This window comes from Odontesthes bonariensis, chromosome 14, assembly GCF_027942865.1.
Source record: "Odontesthes bonariensis isolate fOdoBon6 chromosome 14, fOdoBon6.hap1, whole genome shotgun sequence".
In the NCBI taxonomy this organism is placed as follows: domain Eukaryota; kingdom Metazoa; phylum Chordata; class Actinopteri; order Atheriniformes; family Atherinopsidae; genus Odontesthes; species Odontesthes bonariensis.
The window spans coordinates 8,637,972-8,653,869 of record NC_134519.1 but is presented as its reverse complement, the minus strand read 5'-3'; the positions used below and the strand labels follow the sequence as shown (position 1 = coordinate 8,653,869).

General features: G+C 40.2%; 1 protein-coding gene across 1 annotated transcript in view; it reads left to right on the top strand.

Annotated features, from left to right (window-relative positions):
• The window catches only part of LOC142398666 (receptor-type tyrosine-protein phosphatase N2-like), a 295,961-nt gene extending 287,532 nt beyond the window's left edge, over window positions 1–8,429 (top strand). Inside the window, exons 22-23 of the mRNA XM_075482757.1 lie at window positions 2,096–2,169; window positions 5,272–8,429. Coding sequence (XP_075338872.1) covers window positions 2,096–2,169; window positions 5,272–5,343 — 146 coding nt within the window. The 3' untranslated portion in view covers window positions 5,344–8,429. The remainder of the gene's footprint in view (window positions 1–2,095; window positions 2,170–5,271) is intronic.
• The last annotated feature ends 7,469 nt before the right edge of the window (window positions 8,430–15,898 follow it).

Here is a 15,898-nt window from a genome sequence, read left to right as displayed (position 1 = left end):
ACAGATCTGGACACTAAACCACATCTTTACACATGAGACTTGGACTGGAGTCAGGTGTTGAAAGGTGCATATTTACACATAAAGCAGTTGCTTGTTCTGGGCCACACTCCTAATGTAGGTCAGTTATTCAGTCTCATTTAGCTATTTTGGTTTCTGGCTCTACATCAGCTAAATGCACCACCACCAATGAGAGCGACGAGTCAACCAAAGCTCAGCCAGGAGAACCCGTTTCCTCCAAAATAATCCCGTTGCGCTCATTGAGGAAAAGATCAAATCCAAGCGAGACATTTCGGTACCTAAATCTAACAGTTGGTGTCCAAACGTAACCAAAATGGGAACAAAAAAGGAGAAAATAACGGTCTGACATGACCAGAAATTACAGCGTTCAAGGCTAAACGAAGAAGAAAAAACAGCTACAGTCTCACGCTGCTGTTGAACTTGGCTCTCCACTAACTTATTCCACCTCCAAACCCATATTTAATTGCCAGTTTGAAGAGCAAAAACTTCTCAGCTGAAAAACAATGAAATTACACGTATTCATGGTTTCTAGTCATTTTCAAAGGCAGTTCTACTTTAGAAACAGGGTTGATGAATATCTGTGAGAGTTGCAGAATCATTACTACTTGGCCTTTAGACTGAAAAAGAACATTTCCAGCTGCCGTATAATCTCTTATTGGAGGTGAAAGTCTTTACTGTTGCGTCTCTCTGGCTTTCTCCCACACCACAGACATGCCAGTTCCTTTAATTGCCTGCGAGTGTGCATGGTTGCCCCTTTCTTTGTGCTACCTCTGTGATAGATTGGCAACCTGTCCAGCAGGATATACTTCGCCTCTTGCATAATGTTTTCAGGGATGGACTCGAGCTCCCTGCGCCCCTCTGCAGGGGGAAACCGGATGGAATTTAAATCTTTAATTGCTTGCTAAGAGCCGAGTCTTTACCCAGACAAACCTTCACCGGGTTTTTCTTATTATTCTTTTAATTTTTCTAAAAAGGGATTCATTGATTACACACACTGAAAAAAGCAACTCATAAGATTTACTTAAAAAACCCTTTGTAAGTATTTGCACTCAAATGATTTAAGTAATATTTAATGCTGCAATATCAAGTCAATTTTACTTACCATAAAACACAACAGTTTTGAAGATATGAAGTAACATTTACTTCATTACATCTAAGTTTTAAGTTGTATTTATTTAAACAAACTAAGTAAAGTCTACTTGTTTTTCATAGGCAGGAACATCATTTTACTCAAAATTTTATACATCTGTAGTATTTGCTGGTATGAAGTAACTTAGTAGATTTTAACGATACACTTTCAGAATAAAGTTTATGTAGTATTTCTAGGTTTATGTACATACAACTATTAAACATTTAAATTGTATGAGGAAACCTAAGTAAAACTTACTCTTCCCCATAATTCATGTATTACGTTAATAAAATGTTTAATTAAGAAGCTCTAGTTCTTACTGAATCTTAAACATACAAGGTAGAGATTATGACAGTTACTGTAATAGAGTTTACTTCACCAAAAAGTCACTTTTTTTCAGTGCACCTCAGATACCAAATGAGTCTGTATTTACATAAAAAGGCTCCTGATCCGTTTGTAATATACCACGGTCTCTGGTAATCTGACCAGAGGTCATTCGGTCGCCTGCATGCAGCCACACAGTCTGGCATCCAGATGGGCTGACTGGCAAGTTAAAAGGGATTCCACCATTTTGGCAGAACTAACGGAGCTCTTGTAAGCAACAGTCATGAAAAGCTAAGAACAACAACTGAAGAACAACAAGGAGCTTTGAGATCAGCTCGCTTTAGAGAATGCCTTAAACCCACGGCCTGCCACTTCCTTCACAGAGTCCTCTCCAAAAGTCGCCTGCCCTCTTTATCTTTTTTCATCCCCTCAACAAAACATCACCTCGAAGCTGTTTGTGGGGGATGAATGTAATCTTCTTTTGCTGTTCCCAGGGGAATTGGTATAAAACACCAGCTTGACAGATGTTAGCTGGATTATCTTTGCGCTACTTTGAACAAAATCCAGCAGAATTGATTTATTCTTTTTTTAATTTGTGTGGTTTTGTTTGTGTGTGTACGACAGGTGCCAAGGAAATCGATATTGCGGCGACTCTGGAGCACCTGCGGGACCAGAGGCCGGGAATGGTCCAGACGAAGGTAAGACGCCGGGGTCGGGAGTGTTTGCACATGGGGGGAAACTCTCCGACTGCTCGCATAGACGGGAAAGATGATATCTCACAAATAGAAGCTCGAAAGTAAGGGTTGCATTTTTAATTTAATGATCCAATGAGGGGTTTAGTCAATAATTTAAACACCATCCAGCAGATCCTTAAATCTAAATAACAGCATGCCAATGGAAAAAAAAGCTTTTCATGCAGCAGACCAGGAGGAGCTGGTAACTGCATGATGAATGGAGTGCATCGGTAGAGAAATAAAGCAGAAATATTTGTGGACGTGACGGTCCATAAAGTCTGTGATAAAGTATCTCTGAACATTACCGGCTCTGTACAGCGGTTTTTACTCTAACAGAAGAGGAGAAATTAATGTCTGCACAGCAGCACGTCTAATAAAAGGTGATAGTTTTGTCTGGAGTCGACTCCAGTCAGCTGGAGACTCGGCTCATTTAAGAAGGCAGCCGAAGCCCCGACCACCAAGATGTAATTAGTGCCGAGTGAAATCGCTACAAAATCCACACCATGGCTTTGCTTTTTTATGTTGTGTTTTGGAGCAAATTGTAAGTAAAAAGATGTTTTCCTTTGATAAGATGAGCCACAGAAAGCATTCTGATCTTTGAATCTGTGCAGTCAAAGAAGAGCGCAGATTCATCTAGCACTGTGACATGAAGCTCCCAAAACGATTGTCAAGCTGTGTGAGGAAAGTGTGACTGACCATAGCTTCTGTTCATCATTCCCCCCTCCTCTCCAAAAACCCTGGCTGCACAGCTACGCTGGCATTGGCTAAGTTTATATGCACAGAAATGTTCTGATAGTAATTCAATAAGACACTTTTTAATCATCTTTACCAAAATAAAGTCCAATTAAAGTAAGAAATAACTGAATAAAGTGAAGTATGTTGATTTTATGTATACACCTTAATCTCAATATTGCGTCCCACTGGCGTTTTCACAGCATCTTCACTAGGGATGGGAATCGTTAAGAATTTAGCAATTCGGTTCCTTATGGGTTCTCGTCCAGTTATATAACTCTATATATATCTAACTCTGCCTCACTCTTGCAGACCTCGTCAACTAATTGTTAATATCAGATGGAAATTATTCATACAGTATGTTGCTAACATTCCCACAGGGCTCTGAAGTTTTGAATGCAGACAAGAGTGACATCTCTTCCCCCTACGTGCATCGTACACCCTCCACAGAAACTAAAATCACCGATTAGAATCACAAATGAACCTAAGCCACCATTTTGGATGATGGACCCCCATGCATGCATGCACCACACCACCTTGCAGCCCAGGAAATGTTGGATTGGTCTCATTTAAAATCAGAATATTGCTGTGCACGTACGTATAGCCCTTGATTAAATTCCATACGGTTGTGTGGGGTTAGATGTTGGTTTCCCATCACCAGCCGGTTGGTGTGAGACAATATCAGACCAAAGCTGGAAGCAGACTGTACAGAGTTGACAAATCTGTCTGATTTCAGTCAGCATTGATGAAGCTCAGGCTTGCGTGTTGCCAGAGAGGTTTTCAAGAAACCCAAAAAATGCGAGAAACACGGTTAAACGCCGCTTTGCTTTCCAGCAAACCATTGCAGCATTTTACCCAAATGGCATGGAAGACATAGCCTGTAAATGACACTTCTGCAATGCTCCAAAAACCTCACCATTTTTTACCTAAAACACAAAGTCTGTTCTGTTTTTTAAAATGACTCCGGGCGGCTCTGGAAACATTAGCGGCTGCTAGGAGAACATAATTGGAAAGTAAACCCATGATGTTTATAAAACACGTGCTGTATTGATCCATGCTTTATTAAAACATGTTTCTTGGGTGGAGCGCTGTCACCGTGCTCTCTCTCTGCATTCCTCACACAGATTCCCCTTGTGGTCAGCAGCCCCAGCGTCACCACTCATGACTTCTTGTTCGATTATATTGGGGGAACAATGCTGCTTGAGACCTTGAAATTCCAATGTGTAACCTCGAGAAATACGATGCATAAATATGTTTTCATTAGTGTAGAATCTCGTGAAAATAAGAATTGCATTTTCATTTCACTGGAATGAGCCATAAAGCGAGCACTTTGCATCTTTCAGGGCCACCGTAGTTTTCCTAAGCTCAGGATATTCAATTTATACCGCAAGATGTCACCAGAGCTTACTCACTAGGCCTTTATTATTCCAATTTCTGTAAAGTAAATCCAAAATTGAAGCATGTTTATGTGGGACTAGAACTAGAATTCATACTTAGAATCACATCAGTGATCGATAAGGATATATAGTTTTTTAGAGAAACGTATTAATTACGCAACACAGACCCCAAATCAAAGTATATGTTGAGTTCTGTTTACCAAAAATAATCATGCAACGATGGGATTTTCAGCTATGAGTGGTGTCTGGAGTCTTACAACCTCCTTTAGCACCACTAATCAAAGTACCAAAGATGGAGACATTTTTCATTAAACCTCGTTTCTGGTGTTTAGTCAAACCCTACACTATAAATGGCCTGGTCTTATTAAAACCATTTTAACTTTAGTTAGGTTCCTCAAAGCGCTTAGCTTTAGAGCTTAGCTTTAGCACGTAGTGGTGGTGGTGCTACCCTGCAAGCTACTAGCTCATCATCCAAAGCAACTTAGTTTAATGCCTTGCCCAAAGGCACTACCAACTACACGACTGCGGTTCACACGGTATGCTAGAAACAGTTTCTACCAGTTTGTTGTGGAAGAAACTCCACTGCAAATCCCTGTTCAACACCTGGTTTTTAAGTCTGAAGCTATGAAAATTGACGTTCTCATAGCAACAGAATAATACCATAACCGTGGTTATGGATGCAATGTATTTAGCCAGGCTATGATGACCTAACATACGCTGTAAAGAGAGATCTTATCGAGTAAACAATCAACGGAAACAATACAATTTATTGGATTTTGGTGTTCAGCCAAGGCTGACCTTGTTATCGTTGTAATTTCTGCAGAGTAACGTTATCCTTGTTAAACTGGTAGAATGCATCAATGAAATTCCACCTCCACTAATCATCTTACCTCTGCACAGTCTCAGTACTCACCACTTTTCCTTTTCCTTCCTGCAGGATCAGTTCGAGTTTGCGTTGACAACCGTTGCCGAGGAGGTGAACGCCATTCTGAAAGTTCTTCCCCAGTAGGAAGGAAGGAACTCCTTCAGTTTTCTTCTGCGCCAACTGGAGGATCATTCCTCTCATCACGTCCTTTTATGGCCCCTTTCCATCTCTACCATCTTTGTCCCGTTATTCCTTTCCTTCCGTCTCCTCTCACGCTCCTTTCATTTGGTTTCATCTCGTTTCCCGTCTTCTCATTTAATTCATCATTATTTTAAATCATTTCCTCATTTGACCCCTTCTCCTCTTGTGGTATTTGCCATCCATCTCTTCCTTCAAGCAGATTGTTTTTCCTGTCCCTTCTCACCGTTACATCCTGTCCTGTCTCCCGTTTCTTGATGCCTTTCCTTTTGCCTCCGTTTCACTTCTCTTCCCTTTTCCAACTTAGTAAACATTGTGCGGGGAAACGGTTGAACCAGTCCTGTCCATGGGTAGACTTTCCTTCTTGTGTAATAATCCCATGCAGCTTGTTTTCCAAAGTGGCATCTCTTTGCTTTAAAGCACATGTTGATGGACTGCAAAGAATCTTTCGCTGTGTTCCACTTTATGTTGATAGTTCTCATTGGCTTTACTTGAGTATAGCAGTGTTTTGGCAGCATCTAAAACGTATATATATATATTTTTTCTAATTAGCTTAGATCAAAGTGAGCGCAAACAATATATAATTTGAACTGTGTGTGGAAAGCCGACATCTTTGGTATTTACGGACCCCGTGTTGAACCAAATCGATACCCCCTGATTAGTCCTTAGAGTGTGTGAAGTTAATCGAGATGTTTGTAGCTCAAAATTGTGTTAGCGTCTGACTTTTAGTGCCACGTTCTCCGATATGTTTTTATGCAGTGCACTGGTGTCAATGCAAAGCTCGAGATATAAAAGACAAAACACAAGGTTTGTTCTTCCATGAAGGCTTTTTTTTTTTGTCTTAAGTGAAGAACGCACTATTGCTTTTTGACTTATTTAAGAAAAATGCTCCGATGCTGAAGATCCGGTGAAATGGCATGTACGTGATTATTCCTGTGTTTCTTCAACCTGAATTCTTCTCTCGTGTGGACAAACGATGTCATGACTTGTAAGTGGAGTTGGACTCATGTTTGCCTTAATAAAATGCAGTACAAGGACTGGTAAAAGCCACACAAAATTACTGTAGTGAGTAATGCTTCATTTTAAAATGGCCTCATTAAAGTTAAAGGTTAGCTGTGCTCGTACCTTTGGTCACTTAAAGTTATCTTGGTTTGTTGGCATCCTTTGATCAATCAAAAGTTGAATATAAACGCACGGAACCGTGGAATGAGGCCAGTACAAAGTAAAGCGTTTCTGACCAGTAATTTTAAGATAAAATTGTATGGTTTTGCTTCTGAAAAGTGGATCTTTTATGTAGCATTAATGGACGATTTGTTTCCACTGACACTTAACTGGTTTTCCTAAAAAGCATCTTAAAAGTAATTGTTTTGTTGTGCTGCAACTCAACAATGAGACCATTTGTGGCGTCACCTTTCAGCCATTTACTGCAAAGCTAAGCCGTACTTTAATGTAAATTACTGCCAACTACACCATGTTCCCTTGATTTGCAAAATCTTTATATGTTAGGCAGTAATTTTATTGAAATGTGTGCAGGGTGAAGATCTGTTGGCTGACATGTTTTAGCAGCAACTCAATTTTCGTTGATCCTTTTGGCATTTTAAAGAAGTTGAATAAACATAACGTTTCAAGTTCATTTCCAACGTTCCAACTGATCATAAAGTTAAACCTCTGAGATTAAATCGGTATCCGAGCGTTGGCACCCATGATAAAATTGTACCTCAGATTCAGTTCAGTCAACAGGGACATACTTACAGTGGGTTTTATACTGTACGTTATCGTACTTTAAGGAGATTGTAATGAAAGTTACATTAATTTAGTGGGTTTGGGGAAAGAAAATCCATCTTTATTCTAGACATAATTAGATAAAGCACGTTTTTAGGTGACACATTTTTTTGGGTAAGGGAGCTACAAACTGGTAAAAAGCCATGTTTTTCCCACAATTTTGAACACTGAGGAAATTTGTGGTCATTTGGTTCCGATTAAAAACTTAACGCATAAATACAATTTAGATTATTTGGAGAAAGTCTTGGGGAGTTTGCAGATTGAAAGTAATGGCTGCCTGGAAAGCATAAAAAGATGTCTGAAAGGACAGTTAATAAATTCCTGCTGACAATTTATAAAGAGACGAAAAATAGCTGCTTAAAATAGTGCTTTAAGATACTTTCAGTCCAGTAGATGTAACGTAGCCTCACTAACCGGAGGTGGTTTTACCCAGAAACCAGCGATGTCATTGTTGGGGAGAAATATTTCCTCCCGTTAAAGCTGAACTTTAGGGAAAGAAAAACATTCCCGTTTAAGCAAACAAAACCCATATTGTTCTAAGATGACTTTAGGAAACCAGCTTATAGTTTGTATGATACTAAATGATTCGACCGCTTTCAATATGCAGTTTCGTTTGTGCCAATATTTGATTAGTCATGCACTATTCTGTCAGAAAACGAGTGTGCTGAAGCTTCTTGTTGCCTAAAGACTTTATTCTTCGAGCAAACAACTAAATGTTGGTTTATCTGTTATATTAAACTATTAAGTGCATAAGACGCCCCAAGAACCTTAAAAAGTGAAAATGCCAAGGATTACCGTCTCTGAACTGATGTTTGAGGCGAGCTGAAAGGTTCTGCTGTAGCAACATGATGTAACAATGCAGCAAGCTGGTGTCATGGTGGAATCAACTCCGCTTTTCATCACAAAAACCCAAAACGGGCTGACAACTTGTTTGATGTGGTATGATATTTTCATGTTTTTTGCTTAAAATATTCTGTTACGAACCTTTTAAAACAATACTGAGAAAATGATCCGATTCTGCCCGGCAGTTTTGACACAAATTAAAGCTAAACATGTTTTAATTGACTTCTGTTTTTTTTTACCAGAACCATATTTCCTTGTGCTGTTCTTTCACACAGACTTCATCAAGTATCGAGAGGTGGCTGTTCTGTTGCATTAACCCCCTGTAAATACGCCCCAGCAACACGACAGATGATATTTTGTTTTATTGGTGTAAACAAATTGTGAATAAAGTCTCATTGTTCATGCAATGTTGTTATGCCGTCCTTACTCGTGCGTCTGACACTGTTGTACATGAAACCTACGTGTAGAATACAGTTAAACACATTTAAACACACATTTAACAAAAAAAATGGTGCAACCACAGGTTTTAGTGCAGGACAAACGATACAATGTGCAAAACTCCTGATTCCGTATGAAATCAGCCTCAAAGATTTTGATATTTGGTGACCATTAAAATCAAGACTTTACTTTTTCTTCAAGTTGCGGACTGCAACAATAACAAAAAAGTAGGGCTGGGCAACGATTAAAATGTTTAATCTAATTAATCACGATTAATCGCATTTGTATGCAAAATCCAAAAATGAATCCAAAAGTAGTGTATAGCTATTAGCATTTAGCTTTATTTTAAATGTGCTGCCATATGAATGAAAGTGCCATAACATTTGTTGTGCAAACACACTTTTAACATCAGCATCTTTCTGTAGTTTTTATGTAGAAGCCTCGCTCCACTGTCTGTTTCCTTGAATGACTTGCTGCTATCAGTTGTGTGTTTTGCCTTTAAGTGATATTTTAGACTGGAACTACTACGCTGAGAAGACAGTTCAACTTGGCAGTGTTTACAGATGACTTTGGTTCTGTCGACTCCGCCGTCTGGAAGAACTTTAAAATGAAAATGGCCGAGTAAAAGTTCCGTACCCTTCTCCATGTTTGGTGGATCCGCCGATTACTTTCTTTTCCGGTTCCACAGCAGACAGCAACAGACTTTTACAAAATAAAAGCCTGTGAGCAACAGACAATTCAATTCAAATTCAAAAATACTTTATTTATCCCAGAGGGAAATTAAATTAGACTTATAAAGTTAAAGACTTTTACAATAATAAAATAAATTTAAAATTTTTTTTAAAAAAATAAATAAAAACTGCGGTAATGCGTAATTAAATATTTATCGGCGTTAAATAATTCCCGAGTTAACTCACCCAGCCTTACAAAAAAGGTGGTGGGGGGGGGGAGATAAAAACTAAGTTTCAATCACAATTTAACTGCTTTTCTAAATCGTTTTGTTACATTAAAACTATATTTGTGTTGCTGATTCTTCTATACAGAAGACCAGCCCCCATATTCACATAAAAAGTAAACTGCTAAAGGGCGACAAACAAGTGCAAAGTCCATAAATCAGCATATGTGGATGCTTTGTGAGAGGTTTGGGGTACACATTTTAGAAATGCAACAAACAACGGCACATAAATTGGCCCAATCAATAAAGCAAATGCATGAAAAGGTAAATCAGGAATGGCAAAGGCAGAAAACAAGAAATAGGTTATTAAGTGATGCCGAGTCCATTTTATTCTCGCGGTCTCACAAGAAAACAAGCAGGCGTGCAGTGGCTACCTGCAGCAATATATTAACATTTAAACTTTTTGTAACCCTCACCAAACGACTGACAGCAAAGGCAAAAAGGGAAAAGTTGGGCAACGTTCTGTGTGATAGAACTCAAACTGGTTCTCCTACACAAGCTGTGGTGTAATGCCAACATCCTCCACCCCCCCACCCCCCCACCCCCCCTTCTGCTTCCTCATCCTGGTACATTTAACCCGTCTAAACAAACACTGGCCAACAAATTAGGGCTGTAGCGATACACGAATCTCACGATACGATACACGATATTCAGCCAACGATTCGATTCATTTACATCATTTTCTGAAAAAAAAGGGACAGTGCGATTTGACATGAATCGTTGCTGATTGGACTGGTGGTCCGTCCTTTGAAGCGGAAGAACAACACCGCCAGACAAACAGAAACAAACGTGAGAGCTGTGCACTTTATACAACATTTTTATGAACCAATTTATCTGTAGAATGTGACCCCCCCTGACATTGTATTATATTATATTAATGTTCTGTGGAACATCTGACTTTTCAATAAAGTTTGCTTTAAAATAAATGAATAAATAAAATAAAAAATATAAATAGATAAATAAAAAAATTTTAAAAAATTAAAAACAAAAATAAATAAATTGATACTCGTGGCCGAAAAATCGATACAAAATATCGATATATATATCGCAGTATCAATAAAACTGCTCAGCCCTACAACAAATATAGATACAGATGCACCTTTAGTGATAACGTGTTTCACTGTGAGCAGGACTCGTCACCCTTGTGGTTTACAGTCGAGAGAAGTTTGGTTCACCGAGTCAGTTTTAAACAGTTTTGATGACGTAGCCTCCAGGTCTGAAAGAAAAGCCAATGCAGAAATGCCTTCTTCTAATGGCTGATGGAGTGCTGTGAATGATGTCTGATTATAAACAAATTACCTTTTTTTTTGTTTTTTGCTTGATTTATTTCTCCAGTAAACTTGTTCTGAGGGAGTTTATAGTTTAGTTTATTTCAAGTCAAAACATCCCAGATAAAATTAAAGACGGGGCTACTTTGTGATGGATAGTTTCTACTGTTGGTGTAGCCTCCATGGGTTCTCAGACAGATCCATCATTCGCTCAGATTGTAATAATGATCCAGACAGTAATAAATGCCAGACTTGAGGCTTCAACAGTGCAGCACGAAAACCAGTGAGTGATGTAACGGTTGCCAAGTATGTTTGACCTCTTTAAACTCTGAAAGCTGTTTCGGTTTTTCCTTTGAAAACAAATGGCAAACGCTAATTCATCACCTGCTTATAGAACATGTAGATATGGCTAATGTGTTGGCTATTCAGACGGAAAGACGTTTCAGCATCGATTTGAGTTCCATGCACCGATTGCTGAGATCTTCCAACTACATTTCTGTGTTACACTTCATCCAGACGCCTTGTTGTGGATCCAATGTGAGAAAGATGGGAGTATAATAGCAGTTAATTTCAAGCCAATACTAAAAATAAATTCCAAAAACTGCTCCCATCTTTGATTGGTTAGCAAGCTGGTGCTTCAGCTGGTGCTTCAGCTGTGTGACTGTAAGTACGAATGGATGCATTTGTATCTATATGCAGTACTGGTCCCATCTCTGAAGCTATTAGTAAAGAAATGACTTTCTTCATAGTCCTCATCATTTCCAATAACACCTGGTTATTGGATGGTAAATGCTGTAGCTCTATTCACAACTGATGCTAACATTTTAAAAGCTAAAACCAATTTTTAAACGCATTTTAATCATTCATTGAGATGTTCCAACATCACCCGATTTCACATGCACACCTGGACGGCTCCCAATCCTTAATTAACTCCACAGCACATTACTCAAAATGTTTGCCACTTTTATCCTTTTGTTGCCTCTGTTTTTGCCCGCCTGCTTTGCTAATTTGGTTTAATCCAACGTCAGTTTCAAATCCTCAAATTACTCAACAAGTAGAATTATTCCACTGACTAAGTCCACAAACCAACCTAAGCTAAAGATAATTAAAGGACTTTCATTCAAAGAAAAGAAAGATCCGAAATAAGTAATCAGCACCAAACTTGGGTGAATTTTTGGCCTTAGACATCAAAAACGATTTAAAAAAAAAAAAAAAAAAAGGGAAAAAAAAGTTGGGGACACTGAAGATGATGAGTTGTGAAATGGTTATTTAAGGGACGACCAAATGACTGTTTTTATCCCTTTTAACGCTTAAACTGAGGATTTAATGTGAGCATTTAAACGGGCTGTTGAAATATCCTGTTCCGAAGTGTTGCTGAAAAACTGGTCTGAGCATTAATCACGTGCAGGCCTGAGTGCTGTGATGGTATCCTGGTTGAGGCTAAAAAACTCCCTTAAAATCCTTAAAGGGATAGTTCGCCTCTTTTGACATGAAGTTGTATGACATCCCATATCAGCAACATCATTTATGAACATCTTCTTAACCCCTGCTGCGTCCTGTGAGCAGAGTTCCAGCCTCGTTTTGGTGTTAACGAAGGTAGTCCGGCTAGTTGGCTGGGGCCACAAAAATAAAGCGTTTTGCTTCTCAAAACAATATGCGTTCAAAAGAGTAATACATTTGCATCACAAAATCGTTCTCCAGGAAAAAGTCAGACCTCACAATCGCTTGGCACTATTTTCTCTCCCTTCGTATCACTGCCTGCTGTGCAGACCGAAGTGCAGACCGAGCAGCAAACACCGTAACAGGCGCGGCTGTCGGCAGCCTAACCTTTGGGTTAGGAAGTCTAAAGTAAAAATGTTTTAAAAAGTAATTGCCTTGACTTTTCTTCCTCCCAGATAGCCTCGTTATGCGTCGAAACGCCGTCGTCTTCATTATTTTACTGAACAAGTTGCTGCTTCACTGTGGCATTAGTCCCCTCTCCGCTAAGAGTAGAATATTGGGATTTATTCTCCTGGTAGCTAATGAGGTTCCCTGAGAGGCAGCAGTCATGTTTCTTTTTCAAAATCATATGCTGATATTTGTGAAACCACAGAGTAGCGGCTGGCAAACACCCCTGCCAGCCTGCTAATGGGCCGTTGTTATTCTTGCAGTGTGAACAAATCAGAAGAGACTTCAGTTCACTCGGAGATGCCGGAGTTGTGTTCCAAAACGAGGTGTCTGCAGTTTCTCAGGAATCAAATATTTTTTTTTCCCAGTTTGCACATTAGTCTGCGAGTGTGTGCACAATGTCGCATATTCTGACAGTAATCAATAGCAGGTGTTGTGGACAGTGTGACTCAGCTCTGAAATGTCAGCATTTCACTGGGAATAACAATGGCTTTCACGTGCACTCTCGCTTTAACTGACCTGAGGTATTTAACTGAGCACATGAAAGGAAATATCTGGTGTTTCAAGCATGAACACACAGAGCAGTTGGATTCGGAAGGCGAGGCGAGTTTATTTGTGTAGCACAGTTCAACAACAAGGGGATTCAAAGTGCTTTACAGAGACATTAAAACAGTAGAAATAAAAAGCACGATTTAAATTTTAAACAAAAAAGAAAGAAATAAGAACAATAGATCGAATCAGTCGTTAAAATGTGATTAAGTTTTGAAGGGGAGCTCCGATCCAGGTTTGGATTTGAGTGCCTTGGAGGAGAGGGTGGCTGGCCTGATCGGAGCTGCGTCCTCATCGGGCTTGCCAGGGAAACTTGACACTGATGCGCCCATGCTAGAGCTCGAGAATGGTAAGAATGACTGCACACCCAAGACGTTTAAATAAAACAGTTGCTTTAATTTTCAACACAAATGAGGTTCCTAATCAAACTAATATTTTTCATTCACAGATGAATCCAAAGTGGCCTCTGCCTCGTCACACCGGCCAGCCGTGTTGACCACAGAGGTCCTAGAAAGACAAACAGAGATCGTGAAGTGGATGATGGCTTTAACACACACCGTGCAATCTATCGACAGTACATTGAAAGACATAAATGAAACACTGAAGTCACAGAATAAATGCTGAAAGAAATCGTTGTTCTTTTTTCCTTGAATAACAGAATGCTTACCAAAAGTCAGAATCGCTGAATACGTCCCTCTCTCCTCCTGAGCGCTCTTGGCTGTGCAGGCTAGTGGTAGGGATCTCTGGGTGCGGGGTCCTCTGGATGTACATCTGGAAATGGCACTCCTGTTTTTGGGCAATGTTATGGAGAACCCCGCATGCAATAATAATATTGCATACCTTTTCGGGCGTATATAGAAGGGTTCCCCCCGCAGCCGAGAGACAGATCCACCTGCCCTTTAGGAGCCCTGTACACCTCTCCACAGTGGTGCGCGTGCGCGTATGCTCAGTGTTAAAGCGCCTCTCCTGTTCGATGTGAGGGTGCGCGGTTGAATAATGAGCCATCACTCTTCCAATTACAGAGTTGTACTTGTTTAATTTATTTAATTTGCGTTTATGTTTATATTTATGTTGAAGTCAAATAAAACATGGGCCTTCTTTGAAGTGATAAGTCTGTAATTTTAACCTAGGGATTTGTTGCGACTCCTGAGGCACGCGCTAGTGACGCTGCTGTTTATGTATGCTATTGCAGTCACCGCAAGTCAAAATGGAAAAGTGCGTACACGGCCTCAGACCTGTCGTGGCGATTCCATCTTTCCTGCGCTCACGATGGATTTGATAAATGCCAACCTTTGCGCAGAAAAGAACGTACACACGACCTACGCATGTTTTTCGTCTTACGCAAGTTTGATAAATGAGGGCCAATGAGTGTTTCAGCTGATCTGAGGCTTTCTGGGAGTTTGTTCCAGACATGTGGAGCATAGAAGCTGAATGCAGCTCCTCCATGTCTGGTTCTGACTCTGGGAACTGATAAAAGACCGGATCCATATGACCCGAGGGGTCTGGAAGGTTCATACTGGGTCAGGAGGTCACTGATGCATTCTGGTCCTGGACCATTCAGAGCTTTATGGAGCAGCATCAGAGCTTTAAAGTCTATCCTCTGATGGACAGGCAGCCAGTGTAAAGACCTCAGAGCTGGACTGATGTGCTCCACTTTGGATGTGAGTAGCAAACCGAGTCCAAACAAGTTTCCCTTGGAGGTTCTCTTGTGAACATATATAGCTGTTCTATACGCATTAATTCTGTTCTATACTTTTATATTCAGAACCAGACTGCTGCTGGTGCCTTGGCTCGGAGTTAAGAAACATCAAGCCCGCATTAGACCAGCTAGACCTGATTATTTATCAGTGTGGAAGTTTTGTAGAAATCGTATGCCGATACATTAACATTAAAGGGATAGTTCGCCTCTTTTGACATGAAGCTGTATGACATCCCATATTAGCAACATCATTTATGAACATTTTTTACCCCCTGCTGCGTCCTGTGAGCCGAGTTCCAGCCTCGTTTTGGTGCTGATGAAGGTAGTCCGACTAGTTGGCTGGGGCCACAAAAATAAAGCGTCTTGCTTCTCAAAACAAAATGCGTTCAAAAGAGTAATACATTTGCATCACAAAATCGTTCTCCAGAAAAAGTCAGACCTCACAATCGCTTGCCGCTATTTTCTCTCCCTTCGTATCACAATCAAATAAAGCAAAACGCTTTATTTTTTAAGCCCCAGCAAACTAGCCGGACTACTTTCGTCAACACCAAAACGAGGCTGGAACTCGGCTCACAGGACGCAGCAGGGGGTAAGAAGATGTTCATAAATGATATTGCTAATATGGGATGTCATACAGCTTCATGTCAAAAGAGGCGAACTATCCCTTTAACACTTTTCTGATACGAGGTAAAGCAGAGACAATAGCCGCATTCCCACTGTAGGAACCTTCTACAGTTCCTAGAACATTTTCAGGAACAGGGCCGTTTTTTCCCCTCATTCGGACACACAGGAACTCGGGACCACGGCCCTCAGTTCCTGGAACCATTTCAGCTCCTTCTCCTCAGCTGGGTCTGATCTGGTTTCCATAGCAACACATCTGACGAAGGTGTTTGGTAGCTCCGCCCCTTGTCATGTTGTCAGGCTGAAATGTTTCCTCATACGACACGGACACAACCGGCGCGTGTTTAATAAGTTAAACTGACACGTGGTCTCTCCATTTTCCCCTCTTTCTCTGTTTTAATGTTGTCCTTCAACCTTTGATGTGTCACAGTCTCATAATTGCCACCAGCGCAACTGCGT